This window comes from Denticeps clupeoides, chromosome 18, assembly GCF_900700375.1.
Source record: "Denticeps clupeoides chromosome 18, fDenClu1.1, whole genome shotgun sequence".
Lineage (NCBI taxonomy): Eukaryota > Metazoa > Chordata > Actinopteri > Clupeiformes > Denticipitidae > Denticeps > Denticeps clupeoides.
The window spans coordinates 10,799,770-10,820,775 of record NC_041724.1 but is presented as its reverse complement, the minus strand read 5'-3'; the positions used below and the strand labels follow the sequence as shown (position 1 = coordinate 10,820,775).

The window sequence follows — 21,006 nt, the reverse complement described above, 5'->3', positions numbered from 1 at the left end:
TTGTTAGCAATAAACAAGTCCTTCTCCATTTGCACCATGTTTATTGGTAAGTTAGAAGCATGGCAGTTGCTTACAGTGTTGGTTATTGAACAGGTTCATCATTTTGTGAAGAGCTAATGCGTGAATCAGTTTAATGAACAAGCAAGTGCAACCAGTGCATTTTAAAAAAAAAACAAATGATGGTAAACCAGGTCTTTTCTGCATCGGATGCTGGTTCCGTACATTAGGTGGATTGGTGAACGTTGGCGTGCTGGTGTGGGTCATGCTGTCATGGATAGCGAGTGAGTGAGTGTGAATGGAACTTTAATTGAGTTATTTTCCAGTAAGAGGAGGCTGGAAGAAGGTGACGCCGACTAGGCAACGACTGAAAGAGAGCAGAAACACGTTACTCATCTAATATCTTCCCCAAAAATCTTTTCCATATTTTCATGTCACAATTTTCCAGAGCGGCCGTGGCACAGTGACAAGCCACTGTCTGCGGCAAATCACTTTGCACGTGGGCTGCAAGTGTCAAAACATGGATGACATTACAGCCTGGTACAGCAGCTCCTAGACGCCAGTAATCTGCATGAAAGCCTTCTGATCCGGAAAATGGTGCATGCGCTCTATGAGCACACACCGGCTTTTTCCACACTGAATTCTCTCTTCAGTGTGAAGCGCTGTCCTCTGGCACAGCCCTCAGCCTACAGCGCCTAATAAATACCTAAAATGGGCTGTATCTGGTGCAGATGAAAAAGGATGCAGTCCATGCACAAAGATGGGGTGTGGCCATGATATGTGAGAAGATGCATTTTAAATATAGCCGGACAGCGATCAGCTTCATTTCAATAGTTTAATTCATCATTTTAAATGGATCGTTATATAACTTTCATTTTCCCAGACTGCTCATAACCCTGATCATAAAGATAAACAGCATTTTTGTACTGGGATTTGCATTCGAAAGGCGGGACAAACCATTTCCAACCTCAACCCCAGTGTGGGATAATGAGAGTCCAGGTCTTCCTTTATGAAGTCTGGCGGCATTAAGGCGCCTGGATCCCTCGTGTTAATGAAGTGGGCAGCTGTTAGGAGTAATGGGAAGTACGTTAACTCACAAATGCTTTAATGAGCTAACGCTAATGACCCTGTCTCCCACAATATAAATTCTCTCCCGGCTCCTCTTGGAATTCAAGAAAGTGGCATCATCGTCTTCAGCGTGTCACTTCTTTATGAAGTGTTGACATACAAATGGCTTCTATCGAGTTATGACTTAATAGCCATAACTCTGAGCAGAAACTTAATTGCATTGAGATTGATTTGTATTTAAGGAAACCTAAATGGACCTTTTGATATGACGTAATAGCATTAGCCAGCATTAGTGTTATAATAATGCCGCTGTTACATCTTTTGTATTACTTCAGGGCAACAAAAAGAAAGAAAAATCAGTTATCTGTGATTGTAATCATGGTCTCATCCTAAAAAAAAGAAGGGAGACAGAGACAAAAGTGAAATAAAAAGTGACACTCCCCGACCCTCCAGCCACCAATCTCATTCTGGGCGTGCGAATTCACATCACAGGCACCCCGAACGGGAAGCTCAAGGTGTCATTGAAGCCAGACAAGGCTTAACATATTCCGCACTTTACCTCCCCTCCGCGCATTCCGTTAAAGACCCTTCAGATCGAACGGGGCAGAATAAAAGAAGCAATTTAGGGGCGCTCTCCAGCAGACAGAGGAGTAAGTGATTCGCCCAGGGCTCTCCTTCCCTCTCTCCATTAAAAAAAAAAAAAAAAAGCAGTAATTGCAGCCTTTGTAGAGGAGAACATTAGAAATATTTATTTCCTGTTGAACAGCAATGCGCCCGGCGCCGGCTCTTTAATATAAACCATGATAATGAGTTGTTTGTGCGGTTTCCTTACATTCATTTTTGTGTGTGTTTTGTAAGAAGACAAAAGGGGCATTCGGACGTGCGTAATATTGTCAGGGCTTTGAAGGCATCTGGCTGCAGGCAAGTCAGGCCTCCTATGTGCAGGACTGAGAATGCTGTGTGTCTTATTATGCACACCTCTGTAGCGCTCGCTTAATGAAAGATGACTCGGGCTATTTTTCAGTAAAATCAGCACGGCGTCTCACGCTGGAATAAGGAGACGAATGTGAGAATGCAAAGCAGGCACCCGTGCTCGTGTGTGTGGTGTTGCCGCTTGACGCCGCTGTCTTCAGTGGCTGTGTGCCGTGATTTTGCAATCTCTGTGGGAAGCCCAGCAGTTTCTCCTGAAACAGTTGTTCTTGTAAAAAGAAAAAAAAAGTTTAAAAAGATTTCTAGAGCTGGGTAAATCTATTCTTTTTTTAAACACTGAATCTAGATATTATTTTTTACAATTTCACAATCGGTTTATCTTACGATATGTCCACATTTCCACATTAATTGACTATTATAGCAGTTTATACACTCTAATTTACAATGGCATTACATTACATGTTTACTGCTCTTTAACAAAAAAAATCTAAATAAAAGTAAACTTTAAGTTAACCAAGTGCAAAATCATGTCAGATGTAGCATTGAATGTAGCACCAGAACAGTTGGCGCTTGGTGGGGAAGGCATGGTCCGTCGAGTTGCCGGAGAGGTCGGGCTGGAGGACCAGAGACTGGAGGACCAGAAGTTGGAGAGTGGTCAGGTCGAAAGAGGTCACACCCGGAGAGCGGGGATCATCCGTGGAGCAGGCAAAGGCAAAGGCAATGTCACTGGGAATGCAGGGGTCGAAGAGCGTCAAGGTCAAACACAAACAGGTGAGGAGGTCAAACAGGTCAGCAACGCAAGTATCAAGTATCAATAAGTTTTCCTCTTATATCCTCCAACATCGGGTACAAAGTTCACATTACGGAATAACTTATTTCTACATTGAAGTGCACCCACATCTTTGAAATATGATCCCATTTCTTGCACTTTTAAAAATCGTGTTGTTGCTACTTATTGGGGCCTCCATCTCTGTTTTAGATCCAAAGCACCACCACGTATATTTTGCGGTCAATTTTTATTTTTTATTTTTTGCATCAACGCAATAGATAAAAAAGTGAAGTGATTGTCACATGTGATACACAGCAGCACAGCACACGGTGCACAGAGTGAACTTTGTCCTCTGCATTTAACCCATCACCCTGAGTGAGCAGTGGGCAGTGTGTGGGGACGGTGCTTTGCTCAGTGGCACCTCAGTGGCACCTTGGCGGATCGGGATTCGAACCGGCAACCTTCTGATTATGGGGCCCTTTTCCTTAACCGCTTAAATGGCCCCAGCCCTACACTTTTGAATGTTCCAGACCCCCTGTCGTTTTAGTTCTTTTTCTGGCTCTCCCTATCTGTCTCTTCACCCCCATCTTAGACGTATTCACACAGGCAGAGCCCGGGCCTTTGGGTAAACAGGGTGAGAATGTCATTTGTGCGTAGATCAGATTAGGTGAATTATGAAAATCCTTGGTGCAGTTTGCTTTTCATATCTTCAGCAAACATATGAGGAGATAATAAATAACTTAGGGAAGGAGAGAAGTTGAGAGAGAAAGAGCTAGAGAGAGAGAAAGATCCAGGAAGGGGCGTAAGATGTAATCGGGCCCTTTTTTTGAGTAATTGAGGCAGTTTCGGCATTTCATTAAGCGTTTGCGGTGATGTATGGTCGTGCATTAACAGCATCCTCATCCTTTGTTTCTTTTTTTTTGTGAAGAGCAAAGGACCCTCGAAAATCCAACTACTATAGAAATGTTGTGCCCTCATCCTTCCATCACCTGCGTTTCTTGTTCTGCATTCTCTGTTCTCTCCGTCGCCGTTGAGTATTAATGGTTTTCTGCATGGCTGCAGACAGTTCATTACGGAGGCCGTCTCCCAGCACGTGATAAACCCATTTTAATTACACCTTATGAAACAATATTTTAAAGCATTGCCGAGGCGCGCTCCGTTTCAGTTTTCAAGATTCACTCCTTCCCCAAACTCCCTTCTGGCTCTACTGCCTCTGGGGGGACTCTGAGGACTGGTTAGAGACGCAGGCAGGATTTATGTCCGTTGGGGTGAAAGGTCTGCCTGGATAGTCCTTCATTTCTGAGCTTATGAATACTGCTGTAGATTCTGCAGTAGCTGCTAATACAACCACTCCATGGAAGTGGTGGCCTAGAGGTCAAGAGGTGACCCCCCCCCCTCCTACAAACCCCTGCCAGTGGTTTTATAATATGATCACATATGATTTGTGTCATTTTGAGTGCGAGAATAGAGGGTCTGCATCAGGGCTCACACACACTATAGGCCAGAGATTTGCTCATCCACTACAGCTCACCACTATGACACTGAGGTGCAAACAATGATTTATTAATTACAAAGAACTGGCTCGACAGCCAAAAAAGGAACACAAACAAACTCAAAACTACCCGAAGGCATGTGTCTGAACTGAAAGCAAGACAAACACTAGGTAGGTAAGCAGCGATCATATTAATGCAGCCACGTCTTTACTCGGCTGCAGTCTCTTCTTGGTTCAATCAGGCTGGATTTGGCTCAGCTATGATCGACCAGGGCTCCTTAATCAGCCCCTGGGCATCACCACTCCAACATCAAGTGCATATATTTATTCCGATTACTGAGCTCAATATTGTGATATGCAATATGATAAATGGCACTTTGCTTGCCTATCAACAAAAACTCACATCAAATTAATAGCTATTAAATCTTTACATCACTGCAAATGATATTTTCCCAATAATACAGCTTAATAAAAATAAGTAACAAATAAGAATTTTCAAAAACAGGTCCAATTAAAAAACGTTGTACCACATATAGAAGTATAAAGAAGCCGCTGGATATGAATGAGATGTTTTAGGTGCTGATACAAATTTGTCGTGTCGCCTCATGTTGCATTTTTAAGTTTAAATCACTGACACCCGACTCCATATCCATTCCCACCTGGGCTGTGACATCATGTGGGAATGGGATCAGGCTGACATAAATAATAACACATTATATAGAGATATTTCCTATTTCATCTATTTTTTTCTATAAATCCTGAGGGTGCCTTTAGCCTTAATATTGTGGAAAAAAACCTACAGTTACTGCTAGTTTGACTCATTTTATTCTTACCACTGGCATTTGCCATTTGACAACTTGCACAACACAGCATCTTATTGTGCTCATTACCACCAGTTTATGTATTTGCCACTAACTGACTATGGATTAGAATTTGTTTGTTGTAAAGGAGCTTGTGATGTGAGGATGGCTTCGCTATACAGTATATTTCAATGCCCATTTGCAGCTTTTGAGACACAGTTGAGTGGTTTGTTTGGCTTGGAGCTGATAACCTTGTTGTCCTTGTGAACATAACTGCATTTTCCTCCTCAGCGCTCTTGTGTGAATTCTGTGTGTTGTGAGATGCTTTGACCATTTTACACTTTTTTTGCATTCAGCACCTAAGGGTTAGTGCAGTTGAAGGAATACACAATGCACTTCTACCATCACAAATGCTGCCTTCAGATACACAGACAATGAAATCTGATCCATAAATATCTGTTGTCATTTAATTTGAAACAAATAAGAAACATTTCCTCAGACCAGCGATAAAACCAAATAGGAATTCTGGATTAAATTCATTTAAGAGACATGTCAATTTTAATTTTATGCAAATCCAAAGAATTGCAGCCTCCCGTTCCCCCTCATTTCTTGAAAATCAGTTGCTGCTTGATGCAGCTATTTGAAAGGTCTCTCTTTCTGTGCCTTTTAACAACCTTATTAAGCAATTGGTAATGAAGCAATTGACTCCAAATTAAGTATTGACTAATGCTTTCCATGAATACTGAATTCCAATGGGATTCCACATGTTAAATATTAATCAGTCTGTAATGAGTAAAATGAAAGATTTGATTATAAGATTAATTGGAAGGAACATTATCTAATTACAGATGCCATTGATAAATCAGCTTTCTCTCCAGTGCAAATTTCAAGCGCCTTGTGTAATACTGTACACTTGCGATAGGGGGGGGGCATGATGCATGAAATGCACGATATCTGATTATGTATTTTAAGGGTGTAATGTTTGGGGCAGGGAAAGAGGATAAGGCCATTTCGACCTTCCATTCGAATTCTTACGGCCGATGTAACTGCACGCCATGGTCATTGAGGAACAAACAAACGCAGCTTCCGGAATTCTGAAGGCGCTCAATGTACGGATGCAGCTCAGGGAGCAGCGAGTGCAGTGAGAAAGCTACAGCACACGGCATAAAAAATATGTTCTGTTTGCCTTTTTCCATTATTTAAATCATACAAAAAAAATATGTGCAGGCAGGGTGCACGCAACGAGCAGAAAGCACTTTTGCACGGCTCACGCCGGGCCGGGGACAAGCTCACTGCTGATGCATTGATGCATTTAATCAAAGATCCATTTTGCAGCACAGGAAGGTAATAATTTCTGCACAATAGAATTTTTCGAGGACGTCCACTCCGGTTTGGACGGCAGTCTCTCAGTTGTGCTCGTGTGCCGCAGCTTTTAGGTTGACTCCTGCATTATTTCGTCCTGTGATAGATTAGGCGAATAATATTTGTGTTGGCCTCCAGATGCAGAATGTCGACTTCTTTTAACACTCTTTCAGGGCCAGACCCCCCCCCCCCCCCCCCCCCCCCCCCCCAGAACATAGGAGGAAAGTTGGACTATGATGATTGTGATAGAAATTTACCAAAAAAAGTGAAGTCCGAAGACCTCTGGGTGTAATAGTGTCCTTTCTGCTTTTTCTTGACGTTGCAATCTAATAACGGGGGGGGGGCAGAATGCTGCTTTATAGCATGGGGTCAGCGAGGGCCGCAGATGGTTAAACATTTGACATTTTTTCTTTCTAGGAAACAAAAAATGTATAATCTGCACGTCCATGAACACCGGGCCTCATCTGGGCACCTTGATATAATAAATATCAGAAAAAAGAAAAAAGGTTTTACTGATACCAACATTGCCACACTACAGCGTGAAATCTAATTTTAGACTTCGTTGGCTATCAAAGCCAACTTCTCACCTGAAACATCAATTCAGCTCTGAGAAGCAATCCTTTTCAAATAATAGAAAGGTTCTCTCGGATGTGCTTTGTTGCTGCTGGCCCTCGCTTTTCGATATCTCTTATGGCCCGGTATCATCTGATATCACTGACAAAAAGCTGGAGGAATCAATATCTTCCATGATACCCATTGATCTCAGGTGAGCGTGAGCCGAGAGCTGACAAGCTCACAGATATTACGTATGTCATCCGCCCCCTCTTGTCCACTCCTTGTTCGCTCCTAACTAACTCGCTCGCTGGACAGTCTGCTGCCTGGCTCCTCACAGCCCAAAAAAATGCGTCAATGTAATTTTACAACCCAGTGAAAAAACATGTAGAGGATTTTATTCATTAATTACAGAAGCAGTTCATTCGGCCTGCCTGTAGGTCATGTTATTGACATCATCCAGGAATAATTACAAGGTCCGGGGAAATTGTATGGTTATAGATGGATGTTCACAAAGTGCAGAGAAACATGAGGGGGTAAAAACATGGAACAAATATTCACCGCTAGAGGGAGACAAAGTCACAAAAAAATAAAAAAATAAAAAAAAACTGACGAACAAACACTGAATCAGAATTTAAAAGTTTGTGGAATGCCGACATGATTCTGCGTGTTCGCGGCCCGCTGGACTTCATTCCATGGACAGCTGCACACTCTCCGCCTGAGCTTGCTGCGCTTGGTCGAATTTCCGCGCTGCAACAGAAGGGGGTGAAAATGGGGGAGAACCAGGGACGCCTGAGCGTCTGCGTATTGAGTTTTTGTTTTCATTTTCAATAATTATTATTCGTTCGCCTACCCAGGGAGTACATCTCCAGCTGCTGGCGCAGGCGCACTTTCTGCAGGCTGTCGTAGAAGTTGGGCTCTGCTGAGCTCCCCGCCGCGGGGGGGAGCGTGAAAATGCGCATGATCTTCCGCTTGTTTCTGTCGGCGAGACTTGCGATCAGACTGTGATCTATAACCCGCACGGCAGCAATTCGACTCGCCCCTTATTCCGACTAATCGGGGCAGTGGCGATCTAGCAGGTTAGGAGGCGGACCCGTAATCGGAGGGTTGCGGGTTCGAATCCTGCACCGAGGCGCCACCGAGCAATGCACCGTCACCAAGGGCGATAGGTTAAAAGCAGAAGACACATTTAGTCCTTCACTTTTCTTTAAACACCAAAATCGAGTAATAAAAAAACGACTCTACTCACTTCCGGGCGTACATCAGCAGAGCAAAGCTGACCAAAATAACTAAAAGGTAAACGTTGGTGGCTTCATTCCACGCCTCGTGAACGGAGTAATCCAGAGACTCCTCGTTCGCCATGGCCCCGTATCCACCCATTACACAACGAAATCGTTTGTAATTGTTACTTATGATCCCATAGAGTAATAACAGCTCAAATGATCTGACACTAGCTGGAAGCTACACGTTCAGAATGGAAGGGACATTATTTACAAAATTGTACTTCCGGGTCAAACTAGTTTCGCCACAATAAAAGCCTTTAAAGGCGGCCTGCTATGAATCCAAAATAAAAGTCTAATTATTTAAAACTTATATTTCATATTAAATTAATACATTTGATTTGCCCAAACAATTTATTTCCACGGTTTCATTAATTGCATAATGTGTCTATTATTCTCTGAGCAGCAATATAATCTATTTTTTCGACTGTATACCAGGAGATTGACATGTTAGGTCATATCAGGGCTCTTAGTTTTGTAGCTCACAATTTATGGGAACGGAATGGGAATTGCTGGTATCTTCTCCTTGTATGTCGCTTTGGATAAAAGCGTCTGCCAAGTAAAGTAAAGGAGATCATTCAATCTTACAGAGTTGGGAGTTCTCGTAGCAGGTCTTTAGATATCAAAAGTATTTCTCATCAAATGAAATCATTGCCACTTTCACTATTTAATTCCTGAACAGTAATCAGTCACTGACCAAAAAAAGAAAGTGTCACTACTGCCTAAAACTTTTGCACAACACGCTATGGCTCCCTATTCAGAAAATAAATGTACCACATTTACAAACAAATTTTAAAAAAGTTGCAAACGTAGATTTGAAGGAACGTCAGGGCGTTCGAGCACGTGTTCCTGCAATGCCACGCCAAGTTCACGTGCCGTGCTTCGTCGTCTTACTTTCTCCGACTCGATTTGATTCGATCTTTATCTTATCTGCGTCCCGTCTTGCACCTTCCGTGCCAAACAGTCGCTTGCGAAATGAAACACTCCACTGCGGGGCGTGAACGCGCAATCGGTTTCTACCCCCGACGCCCTCACGTACGCCTCCTCCGATTGGCCAGCCGATAAGCAAGACGAAATCCGATTGGCCATTGGCTGCGACGGCACCACCCGCTCTCACTCACGCGTCCCACTTCGCCTTGGAAGGGACGGCGCGATGGCGTGTGGCGGCGTTTTAAAGTTGCTCCGCTCTTCGAAACGCGTATATCTGGTAAGGGGAACGTGTCTTATTCATATAGTCTGACAGATATTGTCGGCAGCCGTCGAGAAACGGCTGAGAATCGTATAACGTCATGTTACCAGAAAGCCTCCTCTGCTGTTAATGGGGTTGCGCGTTTCTTGTCTGCAGCGCGCATAATGAAACTTTTTTTTTTTTTCATGAAAACGTAGTTGAATCAAAACCAAGTCAAAACCGCGATGACGTACTTTCTGCTTGTAACTGTGCCACGAGTGACGTCGAAAGCGAAATTGCTACGTTGCCATTAAAAAGAACTGAAAACCGTGACGTTAAGCTGCACCTTGGTCCTGTGGAGTCTGCCAAGTCGGCCCAGTCCTCGCTGGCTCCCACTGCAAGACTAGAAGCAGTGGTGGCCCAGCTGTTAAGGAAGGTTGCCGGTTCGAAACCCGATCCCCCAAGGTGCCACTGAGGTGCCAGTGAGCAAAGCACCGTCCCCACACACTGCCCACTGCTCACCAAGGGTGATGGTTGAAAGCAGAGGACACATTTCGTTGTCACCACATGCTGTGTGATTCAGTGTCTCACAATGACAATCACTTCACTTTCACTCTGCAACTTTGTCTCCCCCAGGCCTCGCTTTGTCATTTCGGTGACAAGTGTCAGAGAGGGCCAGCTGCTGTCCAGAGGTACTGCACGTCCACCGACAACTGCGAGAGAGCGAGCCGCTACCCTGTACCCTACAGAAAAGACCTCCCGTACGATATAGTGGAGTTGATGGCAGAGGTCGAGACAAAGGTCTTGGTGTTTTTTTTGTTTTTTTTTCTTTCTTTCATATTTCATATACACTTAATGTCGATTGGAAATCAATGAAAATGAATTTGACCTTTTCAGGGTGGCTTCCTGCCCAACGTCTTCAAGGCCCTGTCTCACCGTCCAGTCGAGTTCCGGGCGTTCTTCGCCTATTACAATGCACTCATGAACAAAGAAACGGGTGAGATCCCTTTTTTTTTGCATCATTTCATATCATGACTCTACATCACTGAATTATTTTTTGATTTCTGCGATTTATTTATTTATTTATTTATTTATTTTTGAAGCGTTTGGCCGATCGCCTCAAAATGTGCTGAATCCTATCTTTTGGCTGCAGGTGGTTTGTCCAAGGCGGACCGGGAGCTTGTCGTCGTTGCCACCAGCGCCCACAACAACTGCTTGTATTGTGTCGTTTCCCATAGTGCATTGCACCGTATCTATTCCAAGAAGCCCACTCAAGCAGACCAGGTGTGTGTGTGTTCTTTTCTTACTCCGTCTGGACACTGGGTAAATATTTGCCTGCCTACATGCTTCTGAATTCAAATCAGGCATGGGCCACTGCCACCTATAATAAGATAATGTTACATATTTGGTAAAATGCAGCGGCTTTTATTGTCGATGAGGACGAAAGTGGTGGTGATGTGGAGAATTTGCCCCTCAGGTGGCCATTAACTACTTGACCGCCGACCTGAGCGCTCGTGAGCGCGTCATGCTCGACTTCGCCCTTGCCGTGTGCCGCAGCGACACCATAACGGAGCACCATTTCCAGAAGCTGGAGGAGCACGGCTTCGACCGCGAGGACGCCTGGGACATTGCTGCCATCGCCGCATTTTTCGCCATGTCCAACCGCCTGGCGCACCTTACAGGCATGAGGCCCAACGCGGAGTTTTACAACATGGGCAGGATGCCCCGGGAGAAGGGTGGCGCACCAGGAGACAAAGGTGGCAGCACGTAGGCAGCTAATGCTCTGGCCGCACATAAAGCCTAAATTAAAGCAGAATTCAGTCTTCATGTGCGCAGTTTTTTAGCATTTCACACTTTAGTCCCCCTCCCCTCAAGAAGGTTTTTGGGGAAGGTAACTGGCATAAAAAAAATTTATCTAAATATTTTTAACACATTTTGTGTCTGAGAGACTATAGGAAAATATTTGCTCACAATTTTTTTTTTTTTTTTTGCAAACTTTAACACTGATCTCAGGTCAACACTTGTACTCAAAACAGCATTTCGCAGAGGGAACTTTGAAAATGCCAGCAAACCACAAAATGTAGACCCAGCAGAGCCTGCCTTACCTCCCGCTCTTCCCAGTGGTCGTGGTACGATAGCATGAAAGGTTTGTACAAAAAGGAACCAGTGCTCTGGGCAAACAGGCCTGGTAACTGTATTTCAGGAAAACAGTAGGCTTAGTTCTTGAAGGATTTCAACCAGTCATCAAAATAATCACCCGGTGGCATTTTCTTTCCTGCAATTTTATTATTATTTTTTTTATTATTATTATTTGGTAGTAACTTGTCCAAATCCTCCTAGCATTTACTAAACACACTCCTTATTTGTCCTGTTCAGACAACCACGAGTTCGAGCCTTTGTGGCTAAATAATGTGTTACTAAAGACAATAAAATATTGTTTTAAGTCATCAATTTTGGGAAAGCAAAATAGCATTTATTTGTTACTTCAAAAATATATTTGCGAGTGGGTGAAAGCTTCTGGCTGGTAGTGTAAGCTGTTATATTTGAGCAGATATGGAGATTTTGCTCTGTAAACATGTTGCACCTTACTGTGATATACATGAATGTTTTTGTCTGTGCGTGCATGTCCTTAAATCTTATTTATATGTATGTATTTATATATAAGTGTGTGTGTCTCTCTCCTTCTCTCTCTCTCTCTCTATATATATATATATATATATATATATATATTATACACTCACACATGCATCTTCATTCAATTTTTTTTTTTTTTTTTCCATGACCATTTAGATTGGTAGATTCTCACTGAACAGAGTGCAGACTGCAGAGTGAAGGTAAAGGGGCCAAAAAGTGCTAAACACCTCTGGGAACTCCTTCAAGACTTTTGGAGAACCATTTCAGGTGACGACCTCTTGAAGCTCATCGAAAGAATTCCAAGAGTGTGTAAAGCAGTAATCAGAGCAAAGAAACTAGAATATAAAACATGTTTTCAGTTATTCCAAATAAGGAAGGTCCCAAAGTACATAACTCCACATGTGTTCATTCATAGTTTTGATGCCTTCAGTGAGAATCTACCAACGTAAATGGTCCTGAAAATAAAGAAAAGTTTGTTGTGTCCAAACATTAAATATATATATTTAAAGAGTTAATTGTTCCCGAGCTACACGTTTACCAAGACCGGTTAATTTTGCTCATAGAATGTCCAAACTGTTGGTATCTTCTCATCCATCCAATGTTTCAGTTGATGGTGGCCTGGGCGGGAACATATGAAACTTTATTATATGATTGGAATGACCTGTGAAAATGAAGATTTTTGCTATTGGCAGATAATCTGTGATTTAGACCATGCACAAAGTTACAAAACCGCGGAGCTGTCATGACCCTCGTAGTAGCATTGTTTATCTATATGTATGTTACTAAAAGAATATTCTAATCAAACTGTTTGTTGCAATAAATTTTTGCAGGATTCTCAACGGTGTGCTTTGCTCACTCATTTCGGAAATGATCAAGAAACATACATAAAGCTGCAGCATAAATGATCTCCAGTTAATTAGTCATATTAAAATGTACAAGTTGTGCAGCGTTCAGATAGCATAACGAATGTCATTGTGTGAATGTGGACGCCTGTTGATTGTACAAAAAAAATTATCATTCAAGCAATTGTAGCAATATCGGGACTGGCACGTATTCCGTCTGATATCTCTGTATGTGTGTGGATGTAAGGCACCATTGCTTGTTCACCGCAGGTTTGTGTAAGTGGGTGTGACGGATTATGCTTTGAGTGTGGGTTCGTGTGCACGTTTTAGCTGAGGTTTACAATGTACTGTGTATCCCATGTGAGAGAGAGAGTGTGTGTGTGTGTGTGTGTGTGTGTGTGCGTGCGTATCTCTGCCTGACTCGTATCTGTATACTAGAGACCCCAAATGTTGCGTCAGAAATTAAAAGCTTTGGGTGAATCTCAAAAAAGCCGCGCCCAAGAATCTTGAAAAAGCTGGCGAGGATAAACAGGATTAAAAACTGTGATGCTTTCCAAATGTACACAAAATGTAGTTTTTATTTTATATGTAGGCCTATACCTATACATTAAAATTTATTTTTCTTTTCAGGGTTCTTCCTTCCCCTGAGCTACATACAGCAACGGGCATTTTAACCCAGGTTGTGCATGCAAATAGACCCGGATGACTGCTTCTGCTGTGTTAAATCTGACATATTTTGAGATAGAACCCGTGCTCTTTTAATGTGGCCACCAGAGGGCGTCAGAGCCACATGTTTTTCTGTTGTGATCCGTCTTGACTCCATGTGTCATGAGTGTTTTATCTCTTGCTCCTTGAGTCTTGTCGTCCTTCTGTACCCCTTGACTGCACAACGTGCTCAGAGTTTTATACATTGTCTGGCGTTTGCCTGCTTGGTGCCATGTCTCCTGTCTTGTTTATCATTGAAGAATCCCTTCCTGCGGCCTCACACCTCTGAGGTCATGAGTTTGAATTCCGGCTCTGTCTTTTCTTTGTGCAGAGTTTGCATCCTCCGGACTCCTCATGCCGCCCACTGGCATGCACACTAAGTGAATTTCTGAGACTACGTTCCCCGTAGGTGTGAGTGAATGGTGGGTGAAGGGTTTCCGTGAAAGACCTGGGTGGGTCCCCCAGGTCCACCATATTCCAGACGCTGATTAGGCTACAGCAAATAAGCAGTGTGTGTGTGTGTGTGTCATCACAATGACAACCACTAGGCAGTGGTGGCCTAGTGGTTAAGGAAGCAGCCCCGTAATCAGAAGGTTGCAGGTTCGAATCCCGATCCGCCGAGGTGCCACTGAGCAAAGCACCGTCCCCACACACTGCTCCCCAGGTGCCTGTCATGGCTGCCCACTGCTCACCAAGGGTGATGGTTAAAAGCAGAGGACACATTTCGTTGTGTCACCATGTGCTGTGCTGCAGTCTATCACAATGACAATCACTTCACCTACACTTCAGTGCAGTGGACCAATATTATATTTTGTCTTTATATAGAAATTGTTCACCCCACCCCAAAAGAATCATACAATCAAATAAATTATAAATCATAAATAATTTGTGACATAATAATGTATTGATGTATCAGATGTGTTTTGGAAATTGTCTGTCAGGACCTGAGACGCTTCAGCACAGCTTCCACAACCTACAGCTGAAGCCCTCTGGTAAAGCCGGCACACTCACCTGCTGCGTCCCAGACCCATCTCTCTCTCTCTGTCCCACTATTGGAGAGGGCAGGTGTGCGAGTGTGTGTGTGCGCGAGAGACGGAGAATGAGCCTCACACACTAACAGTATGTCACCTTATTAACACCTTTCCTTCTCCTCGCCCTGCTTCTGCTGTCTCACTGTCCCAGTGGTGCTCGGGACAGGCAGACAGACATCATATCACCCCACAAAGCTCTGAGTCTACAGCAACCATATTCATACTTGGAGACTAGCCATTTACAGCATTTACCAGACGCCCTTATCCAGAGTGACTAAAATCAGTAGTTACAGGGACAGTCCCCCCCAGGAGCAACTTAGGGTTAAGTGTCTTGCTCAGGGACACAATGGTAGTAAGTGAGATTTGAACCTGGGTCTTCTGGTTCATAGGCAAGTGTGTAACCCACTAGGCTACTACCACCCTGACATTGCCAAAAGGGTGGTGCAATAATAGGCTCTTGGGGTTATTTTAAGCAAACACTGAGCAATGCAACATGGTGACTTCCAGTGGGAGACCAGGTAATTATGAGCTAGCAACCATTTCCCTCGGGCCTTAACCTTGGGGCAACTTGGCTGCAACGAGCATTCTGACTTTTTTTTTTTTTTAATTGTTTTAAAGCTTCACGGAGTCGCACATCCCCCGTCCACGAGTGCATATCGCAAATTAACGTTCATCTGCAGGATCTGTGGGATTAGCTGAACCGTGCAAATGAAACATGTTTTTTTTGTTGCCATTAGCCCATTAGCATCTCATTAAGATGTGGCAATGACGATCTGATTTAGCAGAACAGGGGAATTGTGGTGGGAGGGGTTCAGCTGTTGACATGGCAACACAAACCTGGGGAGGATGCTGAGAAGCTACTGTTTGACATCCTCCCGTGAACGATAAGGTCACGAGTACATTTCATTCCTCTGTGTGTGTACGTGTGTGGGCTTCAGTCAGTCGCTTCAGACAATACCCATCTTGTGGACTTGATGTGCTATACGTCAATTTAAACTCCATATTGGAGGTGCTATATAAGACACCCCCAGTTCAACAGCCCTGTCTGCCCTCACCTGCTGTCACTCCCTGATCTCGTCACCCTGTCCCTGTCAATTGTCAAATGCCAATTAAAAAAAATGTAATCGTATATATAGCTCCATGTCGCATTGGCCATTTTTGAGACCTGGAAATTATGTGCGGCCAGGTTTTTAGAATTATCTGAATTTTTGAGCTACTTAAACATTTGTGATGTCTTTAGCATCCTACACGCTCATTCACTTCCACTTGCACTAGTGGATCAGTTTCCCGCCCACTTACTCTAGTTTCGTATCGGCTCAGTTTTCAGCCAGTTCACTCTTTGTTAGCTTTATGAAGTGTTAAGTGGTGCCACACGCATTGCTTCCATATTCCAGCGCCTCATCAGACACGCGTCTTTGTTTAAAAGTAATGTAAAATGCCACTTTTATCGTGATAGTGAAAAATTCCCTGAGCTGTTCGGCAATATCGAGCTGAATTTTATCGTTATCAAGATCGGATAATCGGACAAGGCCTATCAGTTCACCAATCAGAATGCGAGAATTAAAGCACCGATATCCATCTGCATGTCCGGGTTTGACTCATGAACAAGATTTATAGGGGCAAAGAAATAGGCTGAAATGGAGGATGTGGTGTATTGGTACGAGGGGATTCAATCGTACAGAATTGAGAGCGCAAGATCAGAAGTGTGCCAGTCATCGCAATGGGCTCCTCCCCCTTTCAAACTTTGTTCACGCAAACATCTTTGGGGCGAGAGAGAGAAAAAAATGGTACTCAAACAAAAAAATAGCTGGTTAGGTAGCATCTCATTTTGAGATAGAGAGCTAGCAAGCAGTCGTTTCCGGTTTGTATCTTGTTTGTTTCTGTAAATCCTGGAGCCGTTCATGATGTGACACTAGCTGACACTCTCCATGCACGCCATGTCTAATACAGCACTGGGGAAATCTTACCAATCCAGTACTCACGTTTATCGGTATTTATGAGGTATTTTTTATGACCAATGACCTATTTTATGACCTGTTAATATAGGCTTTTTGTAGTTTTTTTGTTTGTAATGATGCTTAGCACTAAACTACAGCTGTCAAAATGATCTCCAATGTGGGGAAGAGCCTCTTCTGGCACCTTCAATGTACATGTGAGTGTAGCATTACAGCCTGAATGTTAAGAATGAACTACAATGAATCATTGTTAATTAACTGCAAAATGTGTGATTAATTAATAAAAAATGTTGACAGACCTTCTGTAAACACATCTCCCCCTCCTTTAATGTGCATATCTTCTCCACAAATAAGTACATTTTGATATTTGGTGCGTGAACAATAAAATCTGGTTTAACTTTAAAGCAGGTATGTACACAAAACACACACACATACACACGTTGATCTGGTCTGTGGTCTGCCTGAAATTGAAATGGAACCACCACAAAACCATCCAGCCGTTCCTCAGATGTTGCTGAGGAACCAGGGCCTGAGGTCACAAATCCCCAGCTTCCCTTTGAGGAAAGGTAATTTTTGAGCCACTTTAGACTCCAGAGCGCTGGTGAACAACTTTTTCTCTGAATAGCCTTACAGCAGGTACGCATTACAGAGTTCACGTTTTAGAACCTCTGTCCCTCCTGACATCTCAAGTTCTCCAAAGTCAGAATGACCCGTGTCTAATGACAACTCCTCTCTCCTCGGTTCCTGCGCTTAACTCATTTGCCATTTGAGTTTGTCTCATTTGTCTCGTTGTGCATCAGCGAAAATAGATTTACTGCTGTGTACATTGTTGGAACTGTAGCATTATACCAATCCCAGCAACCTAACAACCTAACAATGACCCCAAGCAGGCATCCATGTCAAGACACGAGGAAAACGTGGGACCCAGACGCAAGTGGGATACAAAACATTTTATTACAGGAACTAACACAAAGGAATCTACTTTGGGAAGGGGACGTGGAAACGAGAAAATGGAAGGTTCACTCTGACAGGGGACACTTCTACACACAACCACACACCATTAGAACAAACATTGGACCCTGCAATCTGATAGATCTGGAACGCTTCTGCAAAGACAAGTGGGAAAATATTGCCAAGTCAAGATGTGCCATGCTGACTCCAAGAAGACTAAATATTGTAATTTAATCAAAGATGCTTCAACAAAGTATTAGTTTATATACTCATGCAACCAAATTATTGTACGATTTTTTTACATTTTATTAACACATGTGTTTGTTTTCAAATGAGTTGTTCAGGTCATGTTAAAAGTGGGAAAATATTTTAAATGATTTATTGAATCATTAATCTTAATTCTTTCCACACAAAAAAAAAATTATTCTAACAATGGTATTTACATAAAGAGCCCATGCAAATTCTGTCTAATAACACAGAGCAACTTGCATCATCTATCATTATAATTCAGATTTTACACATTTGCATTCCTCGCTCCTAATCAAATCTCCAAGTCACCAAGATGACTTAATTAGTTCAGTAAGAAACTGTTTAGGTAGTGTGGTAATGAAATATTTGTCAGCGCTTATTAATGTGTCTGAATTGATACTGTTGAAAGTCTTTGAAGCAACTTTGACACGCAAACCCCCTGACCACGACACAAACAGCCAAAAAAAATTTAATAAGTCTTCCAGCACGTCTCCCCTGTGTGCATGAATCAATTGGCAACTATCAAAAACACACCGCCTGCAGACAGGCATATGTGAGGAGGCAGGCGGAAACTCAGGCCCTCACTGCCACACTTTTACACAGGCCATCAGACACCTGAAGCCTCAGGAACTTTTCATTCTGGACTGACACACAACACACACACATGCTACCTCTGTTATATTGAGTTATATTATCTGTCTGTTCCATTTTGCACAGCAATATTTGCACTATTTTACTTTATTTTGCACATTTATTATTAATTTCACCGTTCCGGAGAAACATTTTTTTTTTTTACTATGTACTGTCTAACACGTTTATAGCTGAAATGACAACTTCAAATGTGAAGGGGCACATAGAGGCGACAGAGGCGGGAAAAGGATAATTGTTTTTGTCATGTAACTGGATTGCACTTTGTCAGGCTTCTTCCCTAAGACCTGTCATACTTGGGTGTCCCACCTGAAGGTTGAGCTTCTGCCAATTTTGCTCTTACGTTCACTGAGACACGCAACCCCCCTGACCACGAAAAAAAAAGGCAAAAAAAATTTTAATAAATAATTTCTCATCAGATTATAACAAAAACTATTTACATAACTAATATCAAATACACTGCTCAAAATAAGGAAACACAATAAGATTTGAATGAATTAAATATTCTTAATAACTACTTGGTTCTTTACATAGTTGAATGTGCTGACAACAAAATTGGTGGCATTGGTGGATGGAGCGAGATATAATGTCCCATATGTGCTCAATTGGATTCAGGTCTGGGGAACGGGCTGGCCAGTCAATGCCTTCATCTTGCAGGAACTGCTGACACACTCCAGCCACATTGTCCTGCATTAGGAGGAACCCAGGTCCAACCGCACCAGCATATGGTCTCACAAGGGGTCTGAGGATCTCATCTCGGTACCTAACAGCAGCATTCAAAAGTGACCAAAACATTAGCCAGAAGGCATAGGAACTGAGAAGTTGTCTGTGGTCACCCCCTGCAGGACCACGCCTTTATTCGGGATGTCTTGCTAGTTGCCTATAATTTCCACCTGTTGTCAATTACATTTACACAACAGCATGTGAAATTCATTTACAGCATTTACCAGACGCCCTTATCCAGAGCGACTTACAATCAGTAGTTACAGGGACAGTCCCCCCCTGGAGCAACTCAGGGTTAAGTGTCTTGCTCAGGGACACAATGGTAGTAAGTGGGATTTGAACCTGGGTCTTCTGGTTCACAGGCGAGTGTGTTACCCACTAGTGGACAGATTGATTTCACAGAAGTGTGATGGACTTGGAGTTACATTGTGTTGTTCCCTTTATTATTCAAGCCCAACAACAACACTTCTCACTTTTACCAATATTAACAAAACTTAAAAGGGTAGGACAAGTTCTATACTAAAATGTTGAAAGTGGGGACAGGGCTTTGTGTCGGGGTCTGACCGACACAGGTCCTCCAGTCAGCTTTATACAACAGACAGGCTCACATTGCCTGTGGAGGGATCGAAAAAGAAACACTTCTCGTCCAGACTCAAACTGGGAGAAGAACAATGGGCTTTTCCCCTACTGACTGTACAATGGGTAGTGGTAGGCAAGTGCTTAAGGAAGAGGCCCCGTAATCAGAAGGTTCGACTCCCGATCTGCCAAGGTGCCACTGAGGTGCCACTGAGCAAAGTACCGTCCCCACACACTGCTCCCTCGATGCCTGTCATGGCTGCTTTTTTTTGTGCACTTAATGTGTGTTTATGTGTGTTTAATAAAACTAATTTACAAGAAAGGTTTGTGTTTGCTGACAGATCATTTACCGTGCAACCTCATGATAGAAAATGAGCCCGACCCGACCCAAGATTTACAGGTCTACTGCCTACTGGGGCAGTGGTGGCCTAGCGGTTAAGGAAGCGGACCCGTAATCAGAAGGTTGCCAGTTTGAATCCCGATCTGCCAAAGTGCCACTGAGGTGCCACTGAGCAAAAGCACCGTCCCCACACACTGCTCCCCAGGCGCCTGTCATGGCTGCCCACTGCTCACCAAGAGTGATGGGTTAAATGCAGAGGACAAATTTCAATGTGTGCACCATGTGCTGTGCTGCTGTGTATCACATTTGACAATCACTTCACTTTCTAAAAAGCCTACTGACACCACCTCATTTGCATACTAACAGTGATTGGTTGTTTAGCTGGGGGAAGGGAGCGGGGGATCTCTGAGCACAAACAGAGGACTGAGGGAAGGAACGAACAACGAAGTGAAGCCCATCATGTCATTTGTGCCTTTTTCCAGTTGATTACTACTATTGCAAATCCTGTTGCAGTTTGTGGGTAATTTTTTGTATTTTCTTTCTCAACTTTTTAGTTTGATTTAAGGGGGCAGGACGTTTGTTCAAAAGGGCACTGCAACCTCTTGCCAGAGCGTAGAGCTAGCCCCAGTGTCTGCGTGCCCAAATCCACTTCATTTACAGCATAAACATCCAAATTGAGCTCAAAATGCCAAGAGCCATGTTCTTCCTTGATCGTGAGGTTCTCCCTTGATGTGTTTATATTGTGATTCCTCACCGGACCAGAGGCTTTGGAAGATCTGTCCGGCTGTGGAGGCACCCTGCAGGCAGCCTGGCCATTGGGAAACAGAAGGCATCTCAGTTACTGCTATTGTCTCCTGTTAAAGTGTTGCAGTGTACACTCCTGCAAATGTGTGTGCAAATACAACAAGAGGATAAGTGGGGTGACGCCAACACT

General features: G+C 43.3%; 2 protein-coding genes across 5 annotated transcripts; one reads left to right on the top strand and one right to left on the bottom strand.

Moving 5' to 3' along the window:
- Window positions 1-1,846: 1,846 nt before the first annotated feature.
- LOC114768147 (small integral membrane protein 19) lies at window positions 1,847-9,269 on the bottom strand. 3 transcript variants are annotated; one of them, XM_028960287.1, is made up of 3 exons: window positions 8,220-9,269; window positions 2,551-2,721; window positions 1,847-2,263 (listed from the first exon to the last, which is right to left on the bottom strand). In XM_028960287.1, coding segments are annotated over exons 1-3 (303 nt in total). In that variant the 5' UTR covers window positions 8,351-9,269; the 3' UTR covers window positions 1,847-2,262. The 3 variants fall into 3 exon arrangements, with proteins under 3 accessions (XP_028816120.1, XP_028816117.1, XP_028816118.1); XM_028960285.1 differs by lacking the exons at window positions 1,847-2,263; window positions 2,551-2,721 and adding exons at window positions 7,347-7,720; window positions 7,824-7,948 and having other exon boundaries at window positions 8,220-9,261; XM_028960284.1 differs by lacking the exon at window positions 1,847-2,263 and having other exon boundaries at window positions 2,265-2,721.
- An 84-nt stretch (window positions 9,270-9,353) lies between these two features.
- Window positions 9,354-12,101, top strand: LOC114768380 (uncharacterized). Of its 2 annotated transcripts, XM_028960628.1 has the most exons (6): window positions 9,354-9,457; window positions 10,055-10,219; window positions 10,316-10,415; window positions 10,572-10,702; window positions 10,896-11,175; window positions 11,432-12,101. In XM_028960628.1, exons 1-6 carry the CDS (start codon window positions 9,404-9,406, stop codon window positions 11,500-11,502), a joined length of 801 nt encoding a protein of 266 aa, XP_028816461.1. In that variant the 5' UTR covers window positions 9,354-9,403; the 3' UTR covers window positions 11,503-12,101. The 2 variants fall into 2 exon arrangements, with proteins under 2 accessions (XP_028816461.1, XP_028816462.1); XM_028960629.1 differs by having other exon boundaries at window positions 10,896-12,101.
- Window positions 12,102-21,006: the final 8,905 nt, after the last annotated feature.

Excerpts from the sequence above, each read along its gene's own strand:
- LOC114768147 (XM_028960284.1), bottom strand. The coding sequence starts at position 8,350 with ATGGGTGGATACGGGGCCATGGCGAACGAGGAGTCTCTGGATTACTCC. Across the intron at positions 2,722-8,219 it reads CTGCTGATGTACGCCCGGAA|TGACATTGCCTTTGCCTTTG; the intron begins GTGAGTAGAGTC and ends CTGCATTCCCAG.
- LOC114768380 (XM_028960628.1), top strand. The coding sequence starts at position 9,404 with ATGGCGTGTGGCGGCGTTTTAAAGTTGCTCCGCTCTTCGAAACGCGTA. Across the intron at positions 10,220-10,315 it reads TGGCAGAGGTCGAGACAAAG|GGTGGCTTCCTGCCCAACGT; the intron begins GTCTTGGTGTTT and ends TGACCTTTTCAG. Across the intron at positions 11,176-11,431 it reads TGGCGCACCAGGAGACAAAG|GTCAACACTTGTACTCAAAA; the intron begins GTGGCAGCACGT and ends CACTGATCTCAG.